The 20,906-nt window shown below is 50.2% G+C and overlaps 1 protein-coding gene across 10 annotated transcripts in view; it reads right to left on the reverse strand.

Annotated features, from left to right (window-relative positions):
- The window catches only part of Asator (tau-tubulin kinase asator), a 208,343-nt gene that overhangs the window by 79,765 nt on the left and 107,672 nt on the right, over positions 1-20,906 (reverse strand). For 9 of the 10 annotated variants that reach the window (XM_069339380.1, XM_069339387.1, XM_069339384.1 and 6 more), the window contains exon 2: positions 3,399-3,561. In XM_069339380.1, the coding sequence (XP_069195481.1) occupies positions 3,399-3,561 (163 nt within the window). Of the gene's footprint in view, positions 1-3,398; positions 3,562-17,697; positions 17,841-20,906 lie in introns of those variants that run through there. The other variant, XM_069339385.1, reaches the window with a different exon arrangement.

Raw genomic sequence — 20,906 nt, forward strand, 5'->3', positions numbered from 1 at the left:
ATCAACAATAACCTGTCGACATCGGCCAGATGAAGTTCTGGCTTACATATACGGTCCTGGGAGTGGCGACGACGGCTTATGGAGGCTGCTGTGGGTTAAGGGGGGAAAGGGGGGCGGATGGGGGCTGCTGTGGGTTAAGGGGGGAGGGGGGGCGGATGGGGGCTGCTGTGGGTTAAGGGGGGAGGGGGGGGGCGGATGGGGGCTGCTGTGGGTTAAGGGGGGAGGGGGGGGGGCAAGTAGCACCTACGGCTTTACAAGGGCCACTGCTTCACGGTCACTAATCATGTTCATTCAATTACAAACAATCACCATATGTGATAAATTGCAAACACTCTCCGTATTTCAATCACCATATTTGACAACACACACACACACACACACACACACACACACACACACACACACACACACACACACACACACACACACACACACACACACACACACACTCACACTAGCATGGTCTGACCCTATCATATTAACGGGCTTTAATTTAATTATTATTTTACGGAGCTCATGCCCATCCGATGGTGGGGGGGGGGCGGGGGTGGGGGGAGCAAACTTAGAGCCACATTAATGGGTTTAGGGACGAGAGTGAAATGTTCTTTTAGCTAATAAATTAGCATTTGTGGTCAGCAAGATACATTTAGTATTCGATGTCCTACCAAACGCCCATCCAGGGGGCGCTGGTGGAAAGGTTACAGTCAAGTCGCTAGAAAATTAGTGAGAGTTCTCAATATGTACGATTCGTTTTTTTCTCGTCTTCCATGACACAGTGAGAGAGGTGTACGAACAGCCCTCCTGACATAGCCACAGATGATACAAACTTCGAGAGATACTTGTAGCCGAGCCTAAGCCGAGCAGTAGCAACATTAAGACGTCAGTTGATTTTAGTGGATGATGTTTAGAAACTTGTACGTGGCTGTCTGTATGTGATAGATGGAACACTCCGGGCTTAATGTAGATCATTGAAGTTTGTCTCAGATCTAGTGATTAGACAGATGATGATTCACAATAACGTGGCTGAAGATATGATAACCAGACCACACACCAGAAGATGGAGAGACGAAGACGTTTCGGTACGTCCTGGATCATGATCAAGTCGATTGTGACTTCTGGGATCTAGTGATTAAATCAAATACCTGCTGTTATAAGGGAGCTATACTAGTGTAGTAGTGTTCTCAGGCGGGCCACAGGAAATCTCAAGTTATAAACTTCTTCCTTGAAGGCGTACCAACGCTATGACTAACTAGTTAATTCTATTATGAATTTCGAAACCAACACTAGATGGAATCAACTTTAAATGGACTCTGATACAATTATTCATAATTTGGTTGTGTCTAACTTCAGATGTAGTAAAGTGTTCAGGAACTAGTTAGATGGAGAAGAGATCTGAGGAACCAGCAAAGTGGAGGAGAGAGCCGTGGCACCCTAGAGAGAGACGAGACCGTGGCACCCCAGAGAGAGAGACCGTGGCACCCTAGAGAGAGACGAGACCGTGGCACCCCAGAGAGAGACGAGACCGTGGCACCCCAGAGAGAGACGAGACCGTGGCACCCTAGAGAGAGACGAGACCGTGGCACCCCAGAGAGAGACGAGACCGTGGCACCCTAGAGAGAGACGAGACCGTGGCACCCCAGAGAGAGACGAGACCGTGGCACCCTAGAGAGAGACGAGACCGTGGCACCCTAGAGAGAGACGAGACCGTGGCACCCTAGGGAGAGACGAGACCGTGGCACCCCAGAGAGAGACGAGACCGTGGCACCCCAGAGAGAGACGAGACCGTGGCACCCCAGAGAGAGACGAGACCGTGGCACCCCAGAGAGAGACGAGACCGTGGCACCCCAGAGAGAGACGAGACCGTGGCACCCCAGAGAGAGACGAGACCGTGGCACCCCAGAGAGAGACGAGACCGTGGCATCCCAGAGAGAGACGAGACCGTGGCACCCCAGAGAGACACGAGACCGTGGCACCCCAGAGAGACACGAGACCGTGGCACCCCAGAGAGAGACGAGACCGTGGCACCCTAGAGAGAGACGAGACCGTGGCACCCCAGAGAGAGACGAGACCGTGGCACCCCAGAGAGAAACGAGACCGTGGCACCCCAGAGAAACACGAGACCGTGGCACCCCAGAGAAACACGAGACCGTGGCACCCCAGAGAGAGACGAGACCGTGGCACCCCAGAGAGAGACGAGACCGTGGCACCCCAGAGAGAGACGAGACCGTGGCACCCCAGAGAGAGACGAGACCGTGGCACCCCAGAGAGAGACGAGACCGTGGCACCCCAGAGAGAGACGAGACCGTGGCACCCTCTCTCCTTGAGGAGTAGTGCGGAATTACGACACCACGATAAATGTTGGCACGCATGGCACCGTCAACGGTGTTGATGTCAGTTGAGGCTCCCTGCTCAAGAGGCATAACGTCCCTATCATGACGCCAGTTGAATGGCCACACCGGATGGTGAGAGATGGGGGCACGCCTTCCTCCTCGAGTGCCACACATGTGCCACTGAGTCCGTACCCCCTCAACCGGATCAGTCCCTCTCCACCGGATCAGTCCCTCTCCACCGGATCAGCCCCTCTCCACCGGATCAGCCCCTCTCCACCGGATCAGTCCCTCTCCACCGGATCAGTCCCTCTCCACCGGATCAGTCCCTCTCCACCGGATCAGTCCCTCTCCACCGGATCAGTCCCTCTCCACCGGATCAGTCCCTCTCCACCGGATCAGTCCCTCTCCACCGGATCAGTCCCTCTCCACCGGATCAGCCTCTCTCCATTGGATCAATCCCTCTCCACCGGATCAGCCCCTCTCCACCGGATCAGCCCCTCTCCACCGGATCAGTCCCTCTCCACCGGATCAGCCCCTCTCCACCGGATCAGTCCCTCTCCACCGGATCAGTCCCTCTCCACCGGATCAGCCCCTCTCCACCGGATCAGCCCCTCTCCACCGGATCAGTCCCTCTCCACCGGATCAGCCCCTCTCCACCGGATCAGTCCCTCTCCACCGGATCAGCCCCTCTCCACCGGATCAGTCCCTCTCCACCGGATCAGTCCCTCTCCACCGGATCAGCCCCTCTCCACCGGATCAGTCCCTCTCCACCGGATCAGTCCCTCTCCACCGGATCAGTCCCTCTCCACCGGATCAGTCCCTCTCCACCGGATCAGTCCCTCTCCACCGGATCAATCCCTCTCCACCGGATCAGCCCCTCTCCACCGGATCAGCCCCTCTCCACCGGATCAGTCCCTCTCCACCGGATCAGTCCCTCTCCACCGGATCAGTCCCTCTCCACCGGATCAGCCCCTCTCCACCGGATCAGCCCCTCTCCACCTGGGTCCCACACCAAGACTTCCCGAGACAAAAGACCAAACAAATAACTTATATATATGCTGTACTAACCACTTTCCATCGCTCCTTGACGACGTGTCCGGGCTGCAGGAGGTCCTCGCTGGTCATGGTGATGTTCTTGTTGATGTTCTTGTTGTTGTTGTTGTTGTTGTTGCGGTCCTGCAGGTCTCCCGAGTCTTCATGTCCCCCGCTACATGTGCTCACCCCGGCGCTCCTGAAACACCAGACACCAGCGTTGTTAGCACCACTTCTTAACCCCTAAACGGCGCAGGTCTAAAAAGTCACCAAAATGGGGTAAAAAAAACAGCATATGGCGTTTGGAACACTGTAAGGTAATTATGAGGAGAAAGCGCCTAGCCAGTATGATTATGTGGCACTTGGGAGGGATAGGAGGATAGAGTGAAGGTATGATGGCCAACCATTGGACCACCGAGGGTCGAACACCCGCCTAGTAAGACACAAGAGGGTCGCACTAACATCCAGTTCAAATGGTTTAGTAAACACACCGAATCTGGCACTTCTACAGGGCTCAGTGCCACCTCCATACAGACACGCATTACGACTTCTGACTACTGGAGGCAGCACATAGTGCCAGCCATACACAGACACTACCTGACATTACTACAGGTCACTACAGGACATCACTACGCGACTACCACCATTACACACACACACACACATACAGAACTTGGTACCACAACACACCAGGAGGCCAGTACCACCACCCACCACCACAACACACTAGGAGGCCAGTACCACCACCCACCACCACAACACACTAGGAGGCCAGTACCACCACCCACCACCACAACACACCAGGAGGCCAGTACCACCACCCACCACCACAACACACCAGGAGGCCAGTACCACCACCCACCACCACAACACACCAGGAGGCCAGTACCACCACCCACCACCACAACACACTAGGAGGCCAGTACCACCACCCACCACCACAACACACCAGGAGGCCAGTACCACCACCCACCACCACAACACACTAGGAGGCCAGTACCACCACCCACCACCACAACACACTAGGAGGCCAGTACCACCACCCACCACCACAACACACCAGGAGGCCAGTACCACCACCCACCACCACAACACACTAGGAGGCCAGTACCACCACCCACCACCACAACACACTAGGAGGCCAGTACCACCACCCACCACCACAACACACCAGGAGGCCAGTACCACCACCCACCACCACAACACACCAGGAGGCCAGTACCACCACCCACCACCCTAGCGAACACCGCAAGAGGATACAAACAATTACCTCATACATCATTAACCTTTCTTCATTATACGATACAAGTAGGCAGTGAGACGAGGGGGCAGGACCAGGGGTAAGGGAGGATGGGTAGGGGATCAGTTCCCCAACATTTCCTCATCGAACATGCGCTTAAAACTGTGTAATGAGTTTGTTTCCACCACTTACTAGTGACCCCGGTGCGGTCGACAGTAACTGGGAGCGTGTTTGTACAGAGAAAAACAAAGTTTCTTTGGCGAAGCAAGCGAGGAAGACCTTAAGCGAGCAATGAGAGAGAGAGAGAGAACTCTTTTACTGAAAACAGAAATCATCTGCTCCTGTGGCCTCTTGTCCTCGAACCCACGCTAACAAGGCAGATAGAGCTTGTACCCGTGTGGTCCGTGGAAGGTGCCCTGAACGCCTGTAGCACCTTGGAATGAACGTTACCAGCGAGATGTGCTATAGTCGTTGCCTCCCGCCATGTTTAAGAGACAGGTAATTGCACTTAAGCTGAGTGAATAGCGCCACTAAAGATCTGAATTGTGAGACCATGTTATGGGCGGGGAGGCACTCTAAATGGTCACCTGAGACACTAGCAACACTGAGGGCAGCAGCCCACGCCTAGCAACACTGAGGGTAGCAGGCCACGCCTAGCAACACTGAGAGCAGCAGCCCACGCCTAGCAACACTGAGGGTAGCAGGCCACGCCTAGCAACACTGAGAGCAGCAGCCCACGCCTAGCAACACTGAGGGCAGCAGCCCACGCCTAGCAACACTGAGGGTAGCAGGCCACGCCTAGCAACACTGAGAGCAGCAGCCCACGCCTAGCAACACTGAGGGTAGCAGGCCACGCCTAGCAACACTGAGAGCAGCAGCCCACGCCTAGCAACACTGAGGGCAGCAGCCCACGCCTAGCAACACTGAGGGTAGCAGGCCACGCCTAGCAACACTGAGAGCAGCAGCCCACGCCTAGCAACACTGAGGGCAGCAGCCCACGCCTAGCAACACTGAGGGCAGCAGCCCACGCCTAGCAACACTGAGGGCAGCAGCCCACGCCTAGCAACACTGAGAGCAGCAGTAAAGCCCAGTACAACACCTCCACACATAATACAATTATAATATGCTTTATTATTTTACGTAATTTAACAGATATTCTACTGTATTAACTCTCTGCTTGCGAACTATCACATCCCAGGATATATTAATTCAGGAAAATGTATGATACAGGCTGTATCATACATTATGATACAGCCTGTACTTTGCTGCATCTGTAATGGCATCAAACCCAGCCTCTGAACAACATAGTACCTATAGCTACTATGGATGGAAGGTACAAAGAGGATGTAGCTTACAGGACTGTTTAGAAAATAAGTTAAGTTTTGTACTATTGAAATAGTACCAAAGGCAAGTCAAACAGTGGAACAACAACAAACCACATCTATACTGTCTAGGCCTAAATTTGAAATCCTAGGCTTAATATTCCCCATATTAGGCCTAATGTAATACATATATGTTCTATACTAGGCCAAAGAGAGTATAGTTATATTAGGTATTTTCCTTATGACAGGTTGGGGTTTTGTTGTTTATGATACGGGTATCCACTCTAGGCAGGCCGGGTGTGTGTGTGTGGAGTAGCAGGCCGGGTGTGTGGAGGCAGGCCGGGTGTGTGTGTGTGTGGAGTAGCAGGCCGGGTGTGTGGAGGCAGGCCGGGTGTGTGTGTGTGTGGAGTAGCAGGCCGGGTGTGTGTGTGTGGAGTAGCAGGCCGGGTGTGTGTGTGTGGAGTAGCAGGCCGGGTGTGTGGAGGCAGGCCGGGTGTGTGTGTGTGGAGTAGCAGGCCGGGTGTGTGGAGGCAGGCCGGGTGTGTGTGTGTGGAGTAGCAGGCCGGGTGTGTGGAGGCAGGCCGGGTGTGTGTGTGTGTGGAGTAGCAGGCCGGGTGTGTGGAGGCAGGCCGGGTGTGTGTGTGTGTGGAGTAGCAGGCCGGGTGTGTGTCTGGATTGACAGGACGGGTGTGTCTAGAGTAACAGGCCGGGTGTGTGAGGAGTGGCAGGCCGGGTGTGTCTAGAGTAACAGGCCGGGTGTGTGAGGAGTGACAGGCCGAGTGTGTGTGAGGAGTAACAGGCCGGGTGTGTCTGGAGTGACAGGCCGGGTGTGTGAGGAGTGACAGGCCGGGTGTGTGGGACACTTACCTGCCCCCCCCCCCCTTCCCCTCCCCCACCTCCCAGGTGTGTCTGTCAAGAGTGAAGACAATGAACGCCGGTGGTGGTGGAGGAGGATCTTGGCAGGGCGGGCGGGGGTCTCGCTCTAAATACACCCGCCTCCTCCTTTATCCCGACACCCGCCTATGTTTAGCTCTCAATCCAAACAGTCGAATATAGTAACTTTATATATGCTTCCCCTCTGTTGCCTGCCCCCTCCCCTCCTCCCTCTCCCTCCCTCTCTGTTGCCTGCCCCCTCCCCTCCTCCCTCTCCCTCCCTCTCCCTCCCTCTCTCTCCCTCTCCCTCCCTCCCTCCCTCTCTCTCTCTCTCTCTCTCTCTCTCTCTCTCTCTCTCTCTCTCTAGCGAAACTATCGGTTAATGAGGCTTACAATTCGGAAAAGATGTATAACAAAACAGGAGAAGTGTTGGGCGTCGACCGTCGTGGTATTTACACAAAAATGCGGATGTACCGAGTTTGTTGAAAATGGTATTTTCGCGGTCCTCTCATTATGGCCTGGTTCCTACACTGTGCTAGGCTACATCCTCTCATTGTGGCCTGGTTCCTACACTGTGCTAGGCTACATCCTCTCATTGTGGCCTGGTTCCTACACTGTGCTAGGCTACAACCTCTCATTGTGGCCTGATTCCTACACTGTGCTAGGCTACATCCTCTGAAAACGGACAGGGAAGGGGGGGGGGGTAAGGAAGGGATCTATCAGGAGAAAGCGTCAAGCCATCACGAGTATATGCTCTCTAGTATAGCATATAATCTATAAACTATACGAGTGCTATATAGCACTCGGAAGGGGATCAGGATAAGGATCTGGGATGGGACAGGGGGAAAAAGGAATGGTGCCTAACCGCTTGGACGGTCGGGGGATTGAACGCCGACCTGCACGAAGCGACACAGTCGTTCTATACCGTTCAGGCCAAGTGGTCGGACAGCGTGATGAAAGGACATGGGGGGGGGGGGGGACAGTGACCAGTGTCAGACCATGAGTGACGAGTGTCAGACCATGAGTGACGAGTGTCAGACCATGAGTGACCAGTGCCAGACCATGAGTGACGAGTGCCAGACCATGAGTGACCAGTGCCAGACTATGAGTAACCACAGTGCCAGCTCCCGTACTCGCCTCCCTGAGAGCGTCAGGCGGGAAACGTTACGCTACGATGGTCGCCAGGAGCCGTTCGTGGCCTCACCGGTAACACCGTGACCACTGGCCCCGTTACACCTCCGCGTGTCTTCATAACACTCACGCTACACCCCTGCATAGTGTACATAGTAACACTGACTCCAAAAGATTCCTTCCAATCCAAAGGATCTCCAAGACATCAAACAATGCAGATTTATCCCCCCTATAGTCCTCTTTTGCTAATGCTTTGAGAGCGGGATAATGCGTCCCAATATTACCAACATGGAATCCAGGGAGATTATTGGCCACTTAGACCAGGATTCAACCAGCACTTACGCACCTACTTACGAATCTCTACATCTTTTCTCAATCTTTGGCGGCCTTGTCTACATTTATTTAACAGTTCACTAGCATCGAAACTTCCCAATCAAATATTATTATTGTTACACACACAGCCTCCTGGTGCGTCCGACCTCATCAACTCTTTAATATATGTAAACACAGCCGCCTAAGTCTGAGAGACGGTGTACTGGTTCGTAAGAACTTGAGTAACTTCTTGATGAATGCAGCCCCAACACACTAAGACCCTGACACTTGTTTACTGACTACTCAGCGGGTATACTTTAGCCCTAAACGTAGGTCAAGACTGAAATAAACTTTCAGGGCCTATACCCCTTAGACAGGGGCACGTGTGTGTGTGTGTGTGTGTGTGTATATGTGTGTGTGTGTGTGTGTGTGTGTGTGTGTGTGTGTGTGTGTGTCTCTCTCTCTCTCTCCCCTTTTCTCTCTCTCTCTCTCTCTCTCTCTCTCTCTCTCTCTCTCTCTCTCTCTCTCTCTCTCTCTCTCTCTCTCTCTCTCTCTCTCACTCTGCATGTACGTACTGTGTGCGTAGTTCTACGCCACGCTTGCTATTAGCCAGTACACTAGCGTGTCTAGCGTGATCACACGCTATCTCCTGCACCATAAACACACACTGGATAATGGTGCAGGTACTGAGAGATGTTATTACCTACTAACACACGAATGGGAGAATACTAACTGGTAGTTCCCACTGAGTGTAACAGCACACTAACTGGTAGGGGATCTCAACAAGGCAATTCGAGGGCCAGGAATAAGCATTTTCTGCCCAAATAAAGGGTTCAAATTACGACAGCAAGAACATGATGCCAACGTGTCTTGTAGCGAGGGAGGTGTGGCCTCTCAGACCGTTGAGATAGTCACTCAAAGAGCGAGGAGAAAGAGAAGACATCGTCAAGAGAAACATACCTGAGGAATACACCTTCAGATATGGAGGCCTCGAGAGAAATACATCTTCAGAAGGGGGGAGACCCTCAAAGGAGACCTCTGAAGGTCATTTCGAGTGGAAGAGATCTCAAGACAAAACAGATCATTCAACAAGGAGAGACTTTGAGAGTGAGAAAGAGATCTGTTGAGGGAAGCAGACCTTTTGAGGTGAGATCTCTTGAAGGGGAGGAGAAGACGTTTAGAGGGATGGGGGGAGGGGGGTGGAGGGAGGGATGGCACAGCCAAAAACGGGTCAACATTGAACGAAGAAAATAAAAAAATGGTAAAAAGTTGAGCTTGTTGAGTGAGGGTTGATGTGATCATTAGAGAGAGGAGGGAGGGTAAGGGGCGTTTCCGGGTGGAAGATGGAGGAAGCCAGGCGTCGTTATTAGAAGGAAGGGCGAGGGAGGCATCGTTATTAGAAGGAAGAGGGAGGGAGGCATCGTTCTTAGAAGGAAGAGGGAGAGAGAGGCATCGTTACCAGAAGGAAGAGGGAGAGAGAGGCATCGTTACCAGAAGGAAGAGAGAGGGAGGCATCGTTACCAGAAGGAAGAGAGGGGGAGGCATCGTTCTTAGAAGGAAGAGGGAGGGAGGCATCGTTACCAGAAGGAAGAGGGAGAGAGAGGCATCGTTACTAGAAGGAAGAGAGAGGGAGACATCGTTACCAGAAGGAAGAGGGAGAGAGGCATCGTTACCAGAAGGAAGAGAGAGGGAGGCATCGTTACCAGAAGGAAGAGAGAGGGAGGCATCGTTACCAGAAGGAAGAGAGGGGGAGGCATCGTTACCAGAAGGAAGAGGGAGAGAGGCATCGTTACCAGAAGGAAGAGAGAGGGAGGCATCGTTACCAGAAGGAAGAGGGAGAGAGGCATCGTTATCAGAAGGAAGAGGGAGGGAGGCATCGTTACCAGAAGGAAGAGGGAGAGAGAGGCATCGTTACCAGAAGGAAGAGGGAGAGAGAGGCATCGTTACCAGAAGGAAGAGGGAGAGAGGCATCGTTACCAGAAGGAAGAGGGAGAGAGGCATCGTTATCAGAAGGAAGAGGGAGAGAGGCATCGTTACCAGAAGGAAGAGGGAGAGAGGCATCGTTACCAGAAGGAAGAGGGAGAGAGGCATCGTTACCAGAAGGAAGGGAGATACAATAGTAGCCGTCACAGTCTTGATAAGTGGAACCCCGCTTCGTCCTGTCTTCCACTACCCAGCTGTAGGGAGGGCTGGGGGAGGGAGAGACATGACTGTAGGGAGGGCTGGGGGAGGGAGACACATGGCTGTATGGAGGGCTGGGGGAGGGAGAGACATGACTGTAGGGAGGGCTGGGGGGAGGGAGAGACATGACTGTAGGGAGGGCTGGGGGAGGGAGAGACATGACTGTAGGGAGGGCTGGGGGAGGGAGAGACATGACTGTAGGGAGGGCTGGGGGGAGGGAGAGACATGACTGTAGGGAGGGCTGGGGGAGGGAGAGACATGACTGTAGGGAGGGCTGGGGGAGGGAGAGACATGACTGTAGGGAGGGCTGGGGGAGGGAGAGACATGACTGTAGGGAGGGCTGGGGGAGGGAGAGACATGATTGTAGGGAGGGCTGGGGGAGGGAGAGACATGACTGTAGGGAGGGCTGGGGGGAGGGAGAGACATGACTGTAGGGAGGGCTGGGGGGGGGAGAGACATGACTGTAGGGAGGGCTGGGGGAGGGAGAGACATGACTGTAGGGAGGGCTGGGGGAGGGAGACACATGGCCGGACGAAGAATGAAGGAGTCACTTACAGCAAGTGTCAACACGGGGCGACAGAAGGGTCGTGTGTGTTTTAAAATAGAGACTCTCACTGGTCCCCTGTGTGGTCCTCCAAGGAGCCTCACCGGGGCATGGTGGGCGGGGGGTCCTCACGCCCACACCCACTGGTGAGTGGTGGTGGTGGAGCCTGATTGTGAATGTTGGTTGGACCTGATTGTTGGACAGGGTGGTTAGATATCTTTTCAACGCCTAAGTCAAATCAGTTTTAGAGTACGTCGCCCCATCGTGGAGCCCCCACCTAAAAATACAACTAAGCTCGAAAGGGTTCATTAGTTTGCAACAAGGATCGTCTCAGATTTCCGAAGGATGGGATATGAAGAGAGACTGAAGGCACTAAACCTGACGACGCAAGAAAAGAGAGAGGGAGAGACAGGATAGAGAAGTATAAAATACATTCGGAGACTGACAAAAAGTGGAAAAAAAGAGGAAAAGTTTTAAATGAATACCACTAGAACACGAGGGCATGGATAGAAGCTTGAGACGAGTCATAGAGATGCTAGAACGTTTTCATTTAGCGTAAACGTAGTGGGAAAATGGAATGAACTAAAGGAGCACATTGAAGAAGCCAACGCCATTCATTATTTTAAAAGTAGACATGACAGGGGAAATAAGGCCAGGCGTCATTACTAGACAACCTGCGGCAAGAAAGGCGGGGGTCCAAGAGCTAATGCACGATTCTGGCAGGTAGAAGAGGTGAGCACACAGCCTGGTGCTGTGTGACGGCGGTTTTGACGTGTCAGGAGCTGGGTGACGAATACCTGCCTTCACCGTGACCTACAATGTTTACATTCATCAGTGCCTGGCCCACATCCCCGACGGTATGCGCCAGCTGCCGTGTCCTGCGCGCACGCACTGCACCAGGCAGACACATGCGTCAAGGTGGGGGGGAGGAGGAGGAGGAGGAGGAGTAGGGGGACAGGTAAGGGGGGTCTGCAATTGCAAATGGAAGAATTAGTGGGCACGATAGGTGACGGAACACTGAAGTGGACGGGGGTGGAGGCAAGAACACTGACTGAGGTCTCAGATCCTGCCGTAACCGGAGCGTCCACATCATGTTAACGACATAGCAAGCGTCCTCGTAATGACGGATATTTCCGCGCCACCTCCCACGAGACGGGAACACGGGGTGGGGGCGGGTAGGGGCAGCCTGCCCATTAGGAGACCGGGGGTGATTGAACACGGTAACAGGCCGCCTCACCGCCCGGGTTCAAGCACCAACGCGCGTCCTTCACCAACAGAGTGACGAGCAGGTTGCGCACAGGGCGAGGCAGGACCTGCGCCTGCCACCCTCTTCCTCAAACTATTATACACGCAAGACACCAGCGGTGTATATCGAATTTATCTGCGTCCCCTTGACTCTTACTCTTTTATTCCCCTCCTCACCATCTTTATTATTCCTCTCCCTGCCTCCCCGGACACATTGTCTGTCTCACAGCGACTCGCAACACTGCAGGAATAAGCCGTACACAAGAGGACAGTTGCACAATGCAGTTTACGGAGCAATGAGTGTTGAACCTGTCAGTCGACGGGTGATGGTGGTGCATCACGCATGCTGAGGTAGAACTAGGGATTGGGTGCTGACAAGCGTCTGCAACTACAAGAGATGGAAGATACTGAGTGATGCGACAGGTAGATCAAGTATTGCAAACAAAGAGTGTTTAATGGAGAGATAATGTTGCAACATGGAGCGACAAGGATGTATTATGGAGTGACAGTATTGCAACATGCAAGGGACAGTGGTAGCTTGGAGAGACGGTGATGCAAGACAGAGAGACGGGAAGACACATGTCTTCCCAAAACTCTCCCCTCCCCTTCCTTCCATCCCTCTCTCTCCTCTATTCCCCCTTCCGTCTCTCTCTCCCTCTGTCTCCTCTCTCTCTCTCTCTCTCTCTCTCTCTCTCTCTCTCTCTCTCTCTCTCTCTCTCTCTCTCTCTCTCTCTCTCTCTCTCTCTCTCTCTCTCTCTCTCTCCCCTAGTGGGCACAGACTTACGCTTCCATGTGTGTGTGTGCACATGTACGCCTCCGTTCATGAATGAATCGCACATGTTTGCTCGCACGCAGGTGAGTGACACAGAGCCTCGACCGAGCCGCAGCCACTCCTCTTGCCTTGCTATCCTAGTGACACCCATCCCTCCGTGGGAGAAACACCTGCTCTTCAGAAACGCTTGTTGTGAGTGTATAGAGACTAAGGCAGGATAGAGCCTGGGGTCCCAGAGTCTGTAGAGCCCGGGTGTGGAAGTGCGGGGTAAACACGTTTCTCTGGAGCAGTAAGTTAGAGCAAACACCACGTTGACCCTGGGAAAACAAAAGCTTGATCTCTTTCCGGCCGTAAGACTCGGACAGCTCTGGAGAAGTGAGGTAAATATATCGCAAAAGGTGCAGGAAATCTGTCTTGTGTGTTGACCCGTCCATATATGCCTCTTGCCTACACCCAGCAGGGCAGCAGGACACCCTTGCCTACACCCACTAGGGCAGCAGGACACCTTTGCCTACACCCACCAGGGCAGCAGGACACGCTTGCCTACACCCGCTAGGGCAGCAGGACACCTTTGCCTACACCCACCAGGGCAGCAGGACACCCTTGCCTACACCCACCAGGGCAGCAGGACACCCTTGCCTACACCCACCAGGGCAGCAGGACACCCTTGCCTACACCCGCTAGGGCAGCAGGACACCTTTGCCTACACCCACCAGGGCAGCAGGACACCCTTGCCTACACCCACCAGGGCAGCAGGACACCCTTGCCTACACCCACTAGGGCAGCAGGACACCTTTGCCTACACCCACCAGGGCAGCAGGACACGCTTGCCTACACCCACCAGGGCAGCAGGACACCCTTGCCTACACCCACTAGGGCAGCAGGACACCCTTGCCTACACCCACCAGGGCAGCAGGACACGCTTGCCTACACCCACCAGGGCAGCTGGACACCCTTGCCTACACCCACCAGGGCAGCAGGACACCCTTGCCTACACCCACCAGGGCAACAGGACACCCTTGCCTACACCCACCAGGGCAGCAGGACACCCTTGCCTACACCCACTAGGGCAGCAGGACACCCTTGCCTACACCCACCAGGGCAGCAGGACACGCTTGCCTACACCCACCAGGGCAGCTGGACACCCTTGCCTACACCCACCAGGGCAGCAGGACACCTTTGCCTACACCCACCAGGGCAGCAGGACACCTTTGCCTACACCCACCAGGGCAGCAGGACACCTTTGCCTACACCCACGAGCAATAACAGCATTAAGCTATATTACAAATCTAAGGCATGAAAGAAATAGTGAGTTGCTGTGAACATCCCCCAAAAGTTCCTGCAGAAGTTACCGGACCAACTGGATTGTGTGGGCTTGCGATCAGGCAAATACCCTCCCCTGACTAGAGAAGCCTGACCCCAAGCCGGTGTGGAGGGTCTCACGGTATAAGCCAAGGAATGGAGTGTTGGGTCTGACCAGCAACTGGATGGGTGACTCCACAAACAGCCGGTATAAACTACGAAGAAAAAAAAAGGAGAGCGTGGAGGCTGGCATGAGAAATGCCAGTCACAAAGGCTGAACAGGAACCACACAATTCAAAGTACATATCCAGTTAATGTTGTATATAACTAGCAACTTGGGCTCAAGTTTGACTACCTCATCATAACCAGCTTCCGGCAGGCGCGCAGCATAGAACTGCAGCATATAATCACGATGCAACTGGGAAAAAGTAGGAGCTGTTCCTCGGATGTGGCTGCGACTTCCTACAAGACCTCTGTTAGTCGCCTTTCACCCATCGTCTACGTAAGAATTATGATTGTGTGTACATTCGATGTCAATCCTCACAGGTAGGACTGTGACAGTAAATTCTGAGACAGAGGAGTTTTTGTAAATAAGAGACTACGTAAGATAAGAAAATCAAGTTCGACATAACAAAGATAAATTATGCAAGAGAAAAGACTGTCAGTACGGCTGAAGTTGATCAAATTCATACACTGGTGATAAACTATATACTAATAATTGCTAGGGAAAGCTAGTAAGTAAACTAATAACTACTAGTGAAGAATTTACAAAATAAAAGTAGCACGCAAATAAGGATAACTAGAGAGCAAATAAGGATAACTAGAGAGCAACAATTCTCCCAAAACCCGACGACGACGAGGTATTCGCCAGGGTATTAAAAGAGCGTGAAGAGGAACTAAGTCAACCCTTGTCAAGTATATTCCATAAACTATTATCGTTGGACACTGTGCCACAATTGGCAAACATTGTGAAAATAATCCCGACATTTTAATAGCGATAGAAACACTAGAAGCTAGAATATAATAATCGCCAGAAATAATAATTTAATAATCACTAAAAACACACTATCGTCAAATTAGTTTAACGTCAAATGCGGAAAATTTACTTGAAGTGATAATTATAAATGGCATCGAGGATAGCCCTCCAACCCCTCCAACCACAGATTGCAACGACTTGGCAATGGCAACAAGCCCAGCCCTAGATAAATGAACCCGACCCTGAGCATATATAGCACATTAATAGAAGATTCGCTACGTGAAGGTGCTAACGTTGGAGAGGCACCTGGGACCAGATTCACGAAGCAGTTACACAAGCACTTACGAACCTATTCATCTTTTCTCAATCTTTGGCGGCTGTGTTTACAATTATTAAACAGTTAATGAGCTCTGAAGCACCAGGCGGCTGTTTATAACAATAACAATTGTTGATTGGGAAGTTTTCATGCTTGTAAACTGTTGGATAACCAAAGCTGTCAAAGATTGATGAAAGATTTACACGTTCGTAAGTACTTGCGTAACTGCTCCGTGAATCTGGCACCTGATGCCTCATGACCGGATCAGAACTGAACACACCGGAGCCGTAGACGATGGGCCAAAAATCACAGACTCCTGACCTTGGCACCCCGCTGCCTCGCCGGCCTACCCAAATTACAATCTTCTCTGGATGACGTCCAACTCACTCGGGATGGTGACACCAAGACGATCATTCTCTGCTCTCAAGATTATATGATCCAGGAACCGCACATGTCTCGCCTCCAGCTGCTATTGTGAATACCATTTTTACAGTTCAATGTGCTGATGTATGTGTGCTGGTGAGGCCGAGCCCTGGCACCCCTCCAGGTCCGCTACACCCCGGCGCGTGTCTTGACCGATGTTTTGGTAAAGGTTAAATCATTTTTATGACCTAGAGCTGATCCCTGCATAAGTCGCAACATATTGCAATAGTTGCAACGCTTTGTTTAAATACTAAATTAACTGCGTCCTGTAGTTGTTGCAAGATTGCTGATAAACACTGCAGTCATTGCAATATTACCGTAAAATACTTTAGCAGTTGCAACACTTTCCCCTAAATGCCGAAACGGTTACAACATTGGATTCAAATATTTCGTTCACTGCTATTCGTGCATCCATTATTGCAGTAGTGGTTATATACGACCCTGCAACACTGCCTCAACACAAGGCCACTGTAAAGTAAGGTAATGGTTAAATGCAGCCTCACCATACGTGATCCATCAGCACTATAAATCTGAACAACTTTGAACAATTGGCGCAGTTTGCGAGGACCGGAAGTGGGCCGGTGGTGGGCCGGTGGTGGGCCGGTGGTGGAACAGGCAACACCTCAGGTCCACAGACATTCTCTTAGCAATGTCTTGTAGCCCCTGCCATTTTGCCTGCCCCACTAACCTACACTGTCCCTCCACTGATTAAAACCACCGGTGTGTTTCTTCATTAAACGGTAGTGGTAGGTGGTGGTGTGTGTGGTGGTGGTGGTTGATGGTGTGAGTGGTGGTGGTTGATGGTGGTGGTGTGTGTGGTGGTGGTGGTTGATGGTGTGAGTGGTGGTGGTGGTGGTTGATGGTGTGAGTGGTGGTGGTGGTTGATGGTGTGAGTGGTGGTGGTGGTTGATGGTGTGAGTGGTGGTGGTGGTGGTTGATGGTGTGAGTGGTGGTGCTGGTGGTTGATGGTGTGAGTGGTGGTGGTGGTTGATGGTGTGAGTGGTGGTGGTGGTGGTTGATGGTGTGAGTGGTGGTGCTGGTGGTTGATGGTGTGAGTGGTGGTGGTGGTGGTTGATGGTGTGAGTGGTGGTGCTGGTGGTTAGAGTTGGTGCGTAGTAGTGGTGGTTGATGTTGGTACTTATTCATTATTTCCTGACAGGTATCAGGAAAGACACTCTGTAGCCATCAGTTCAGCAAAGTGAGTTTCTAATGAATCAATTAAGATAGAATGTTCTATAGATCTGTAACAATGAACCCAATATGTACTAGATGATGCATAGCAAGTATTATATGGCAATATTCGGGATGGAATTACGCAATTCGCAAGTTCCTAAGACATGTATTGAGTGGTAGACGAGAGAACAATGTGCAACATTGCAGCGAGACGTTCATGATGCAACATTAGAAGTGAGGTCACGAGGAACGGATGACAGAAAAAATAGTAGTAGTAGTTAGAAACAGTTGATTGACAGTTGAGAGGCGGGCCGGAAGAGCAGAGCTCAACCCCCCGCAAGCACGACTAAGTGAATACAGGAATGTCTCTCTTCTGAAATGTATTAAGAAGTCTGGTTAACTGAAGCTTTCCCACGTGAATGTTATACTCGAAAGAAGGTGACGTGAGAAGTTAAAATATTTGTGCACATACGAAGTATTTCAGGACGAACAAGAAGTGTAATGCTTAGTAATTCACTGGCTTACAGTACTCGATCACTTCAAGAGCTTGACGCGCCACGCCTCATCTGAGCTGCGTCTCAACCATGAATGTTGCCAAGATGTTGCTAAGATGTTGCCTACATGTTGCGTATCCGTGGCAGTGAGAAGGAGACAACCACTGCGTACAATAGGTAGGTACCTGAGTGCCTCAGGCGCTGTCGCTTAACAACATGACTTCTCAGTCGCTCCAACTATTCAAACGTGACGGTTAAGAAACACAAAATTGATTATTTTTGTTGCAAGTGACTCGTGCGGTCATTAGTCAGCCGCGACCACCACCATGACGCAGTAATTACTCTCACCACCAAGCACCGAGTCCCACTCATGGCTCAAGTCTGTCACCCCTCGTGTCTCTCACCGAGTTCCCATGTACTTGTTTTAGATCCTGGTAGCCTGGGACCAGATTCACGAAGCAGTTACGCAAGCACTTACGAGCCTGTACATCTTTTCTCAATCTTTGGCGGCTTTGTTTATAATTATTAAACAGTTAATGAGCTCGGAAGCACCAGGAGGCTGTTTATAACAATAACAACAGTTGATTGAGAAATTTTCATGCTTGTAAACTGTTTAATAAATGTAACCAAAGCCGTCAAAGATTGAGGAAAGATGTACACGTTCGTAAGTGCTTGCGTAAGTGCTTTCGTGAATCTGGCCCCAGGATGTTAAGATTTGTTATCTTAACATGTTACTATTAACATGTTGTAGCCAAATGTTAAGATTTGTTCATTAAGAAACAGGTATCTTAAGTGACGTGACGTTGATGAGCACACATGTAACACCTGTGTGTTGGTACATCAAGATCTCATTCAGTGTCATCTGGAGACATCTTCAGGACCTTGGTAGAAATGTCTCAGACTCTGGCGGAAATGGTGATAAGATCTTATTCACATTCTTGGCACTTAATTTATGCTGCAGGTTTTGGAAGAAGTTTCCGCAGGACCTCAAAGACACATTAAAAGCCCCAGACGACCTATCTTGTCTAAAAGAAAATGTAGGTCAACTTCATTATAAGTTTTAGAAATCCAGCTTGAGCAGAATACCACTGAAGATATGGTTTTAACATTGCTTTAAAATTAAGATTGCTTCTAAAGATTGCTTTAAGATTGCTTCTAAAATTACCTCTAATTTCACTTTTTAGTAAGTTTGTCCCCCTGGCATAAAACTCCTTCTGTTTAAATCAACAAATCCACAAGGGCCGTGACGAGGATTCGAACCTGCGTCCGAGAGCATCCCAGACGCTGCCTTAATCGACTGAGCTACGACATGGTCAAAAAAGCGTTAAAACCTGTTGTTTACAATAATGTCCCATAAGACTGACAGCTAGAGAAGAAACAGAGCGCAAGATAACGATATCGATGTCCGAGACAAGATTTGGAAACATTAAACCAATGGAAGTCTTGTCAGGTGTTCTGGAAACTTTAACGTGATTCTGGAAGGTGGCATAAAAACCTCGTTCGGCGCCGCCAGGAAATACTTCAACAACTCCTCGCCAGATTGGGATCGACGATCAATATGTCTCCTGGAGCCAACATTACGAAAGAAAAATGTCGATAGGTTGTCACTCTCGCTTTCATAACTTGATTTCCGACATGTTTTACAGGAAGCCGACTCAAATATCCTAGGATGACGGTGAAGTATCGGGTAGTAGAACACGGGAGACTGACTGACCCACACACCCGCTTGCTTGTACAACCTCAAATATCATACTTGTACTCAATATTATCCAAAATTATCCCCAAAGAGTCAACACGATTACGTCACTGTGACGTCACACACCTCACACACGGGGCCGCTTTTTGAACCCTACTATTACTACTACTACTACACTCACATTTCAGGAAGGGTTTCGGAGGCACTGAAAACTCCAAATTTTAAAGCGAGTGCCTGTAAGAGGGCCACGTATGCCAGGCATGACTGGCTCTATTCTCACGTTATTACCCACCCTGATACTTCCTGGGGCAAATGTTCCTCTCCAAGTACCCATTAATATCTTACCTTAATCATTCCCTTACCCACCTACCCCCCCCTCCTCTCTGTCTCTCTCTCTCTTTCTCATTCCACGTTGATGAGGAAAATAAGGAAGTTGATGACAATTTCCTCATTTTTAACGATGGGTTCACATGTTACGGAAAATGTTACGAACCCAAGTGAATGGTAGATTTGTTACGTATTTGAATTCTAAACATTCAAACTTAACATTTACTTACGAAATCGAGAATAACTCTAACATTTATTGTCTAGATACATTAGTTACTAATACTAGTACCTTTACTTTTTATCCAAAATTATGCACTCTGAATACAATTAAAACTGCAATAAATGGATCCTTCAACCATTGTTCAGATTATAAATTATTTGATATTGAGGCTAAGTTTGTGCATGAATTATTTAATTTCTAATGCGTTTCATAGCAAGATATTTCTATAGAATACCGAGGAGATTGTTAACTAACACAATTAAACATACTATTGAGGTTCTCACAATTCCCGTCCTCGACTCAAGTCCATTACATCCAGCGGTCGACCCCACAGACGCATTCATAAATTTTAACATGCTGTTCATTCAAAACGGGAATTTTCGCAAGTATAAATTAATATTATAATTTATTAGCATATTGTGCATATATAGGTATAGGTTAGGTTAGGTTAGGTCAGGTGTTTAGGTTCTGTTGGCGATTATTTGTATTTGTAGTACGTGGGTGAAGCATTTATAGCGTTGTGATTCGAACAAAATTCGTCAGTGAAGCACTTGTTCCGGATATGTTCGAACGTCAGCAGTTGTGAGTCGTGTGTAAACCGCTTTTCATTCATAAACAGGGGGTTTGGTGGGTGCATGGAATCACTTTTGGATCTTTGTTTGGAGGACGGGCTGCACAATTCTCAAGTTTTAAAATGAAACCTGAGTTGAACAGCTCCGAATCGTCGACACAGTTGTTTATCCGTTAATTGTTATCTTCTCTTAAGTATGTGTCGAGTCATTCTGTTACTTTTGTTTTGTGTATATAATTTTGTCTTAATTGTATATAGTGTTCTCTTAACTTATTTGAATATTAATGTTAGTGAATATATATTTCATTGACATATTTAACTTTGTTTAGCTAAACTAGCGTTGTAAATATTATCTTTTTAGCAATGATGATGGAGTTTGGTACTCCGAAACGGTATTTTTTTAATAAATTGAACACGATATATATC

Source organism: Procambarus clarkii, chromosome 41 (assembly GCF_040958095.1).
Source record: "Procambarus clarkii isolate CNS0578487 chromosome 41, FALCON_Pclarkii_2.0, whole genome shotgun sequence".
Taxonomy (NCBI): Eukaryota; Metazoa; Arthropoda; class Malacostraca; order Decapoda; family Cambaridae; genus Procambarus; species Procambarus clarkii.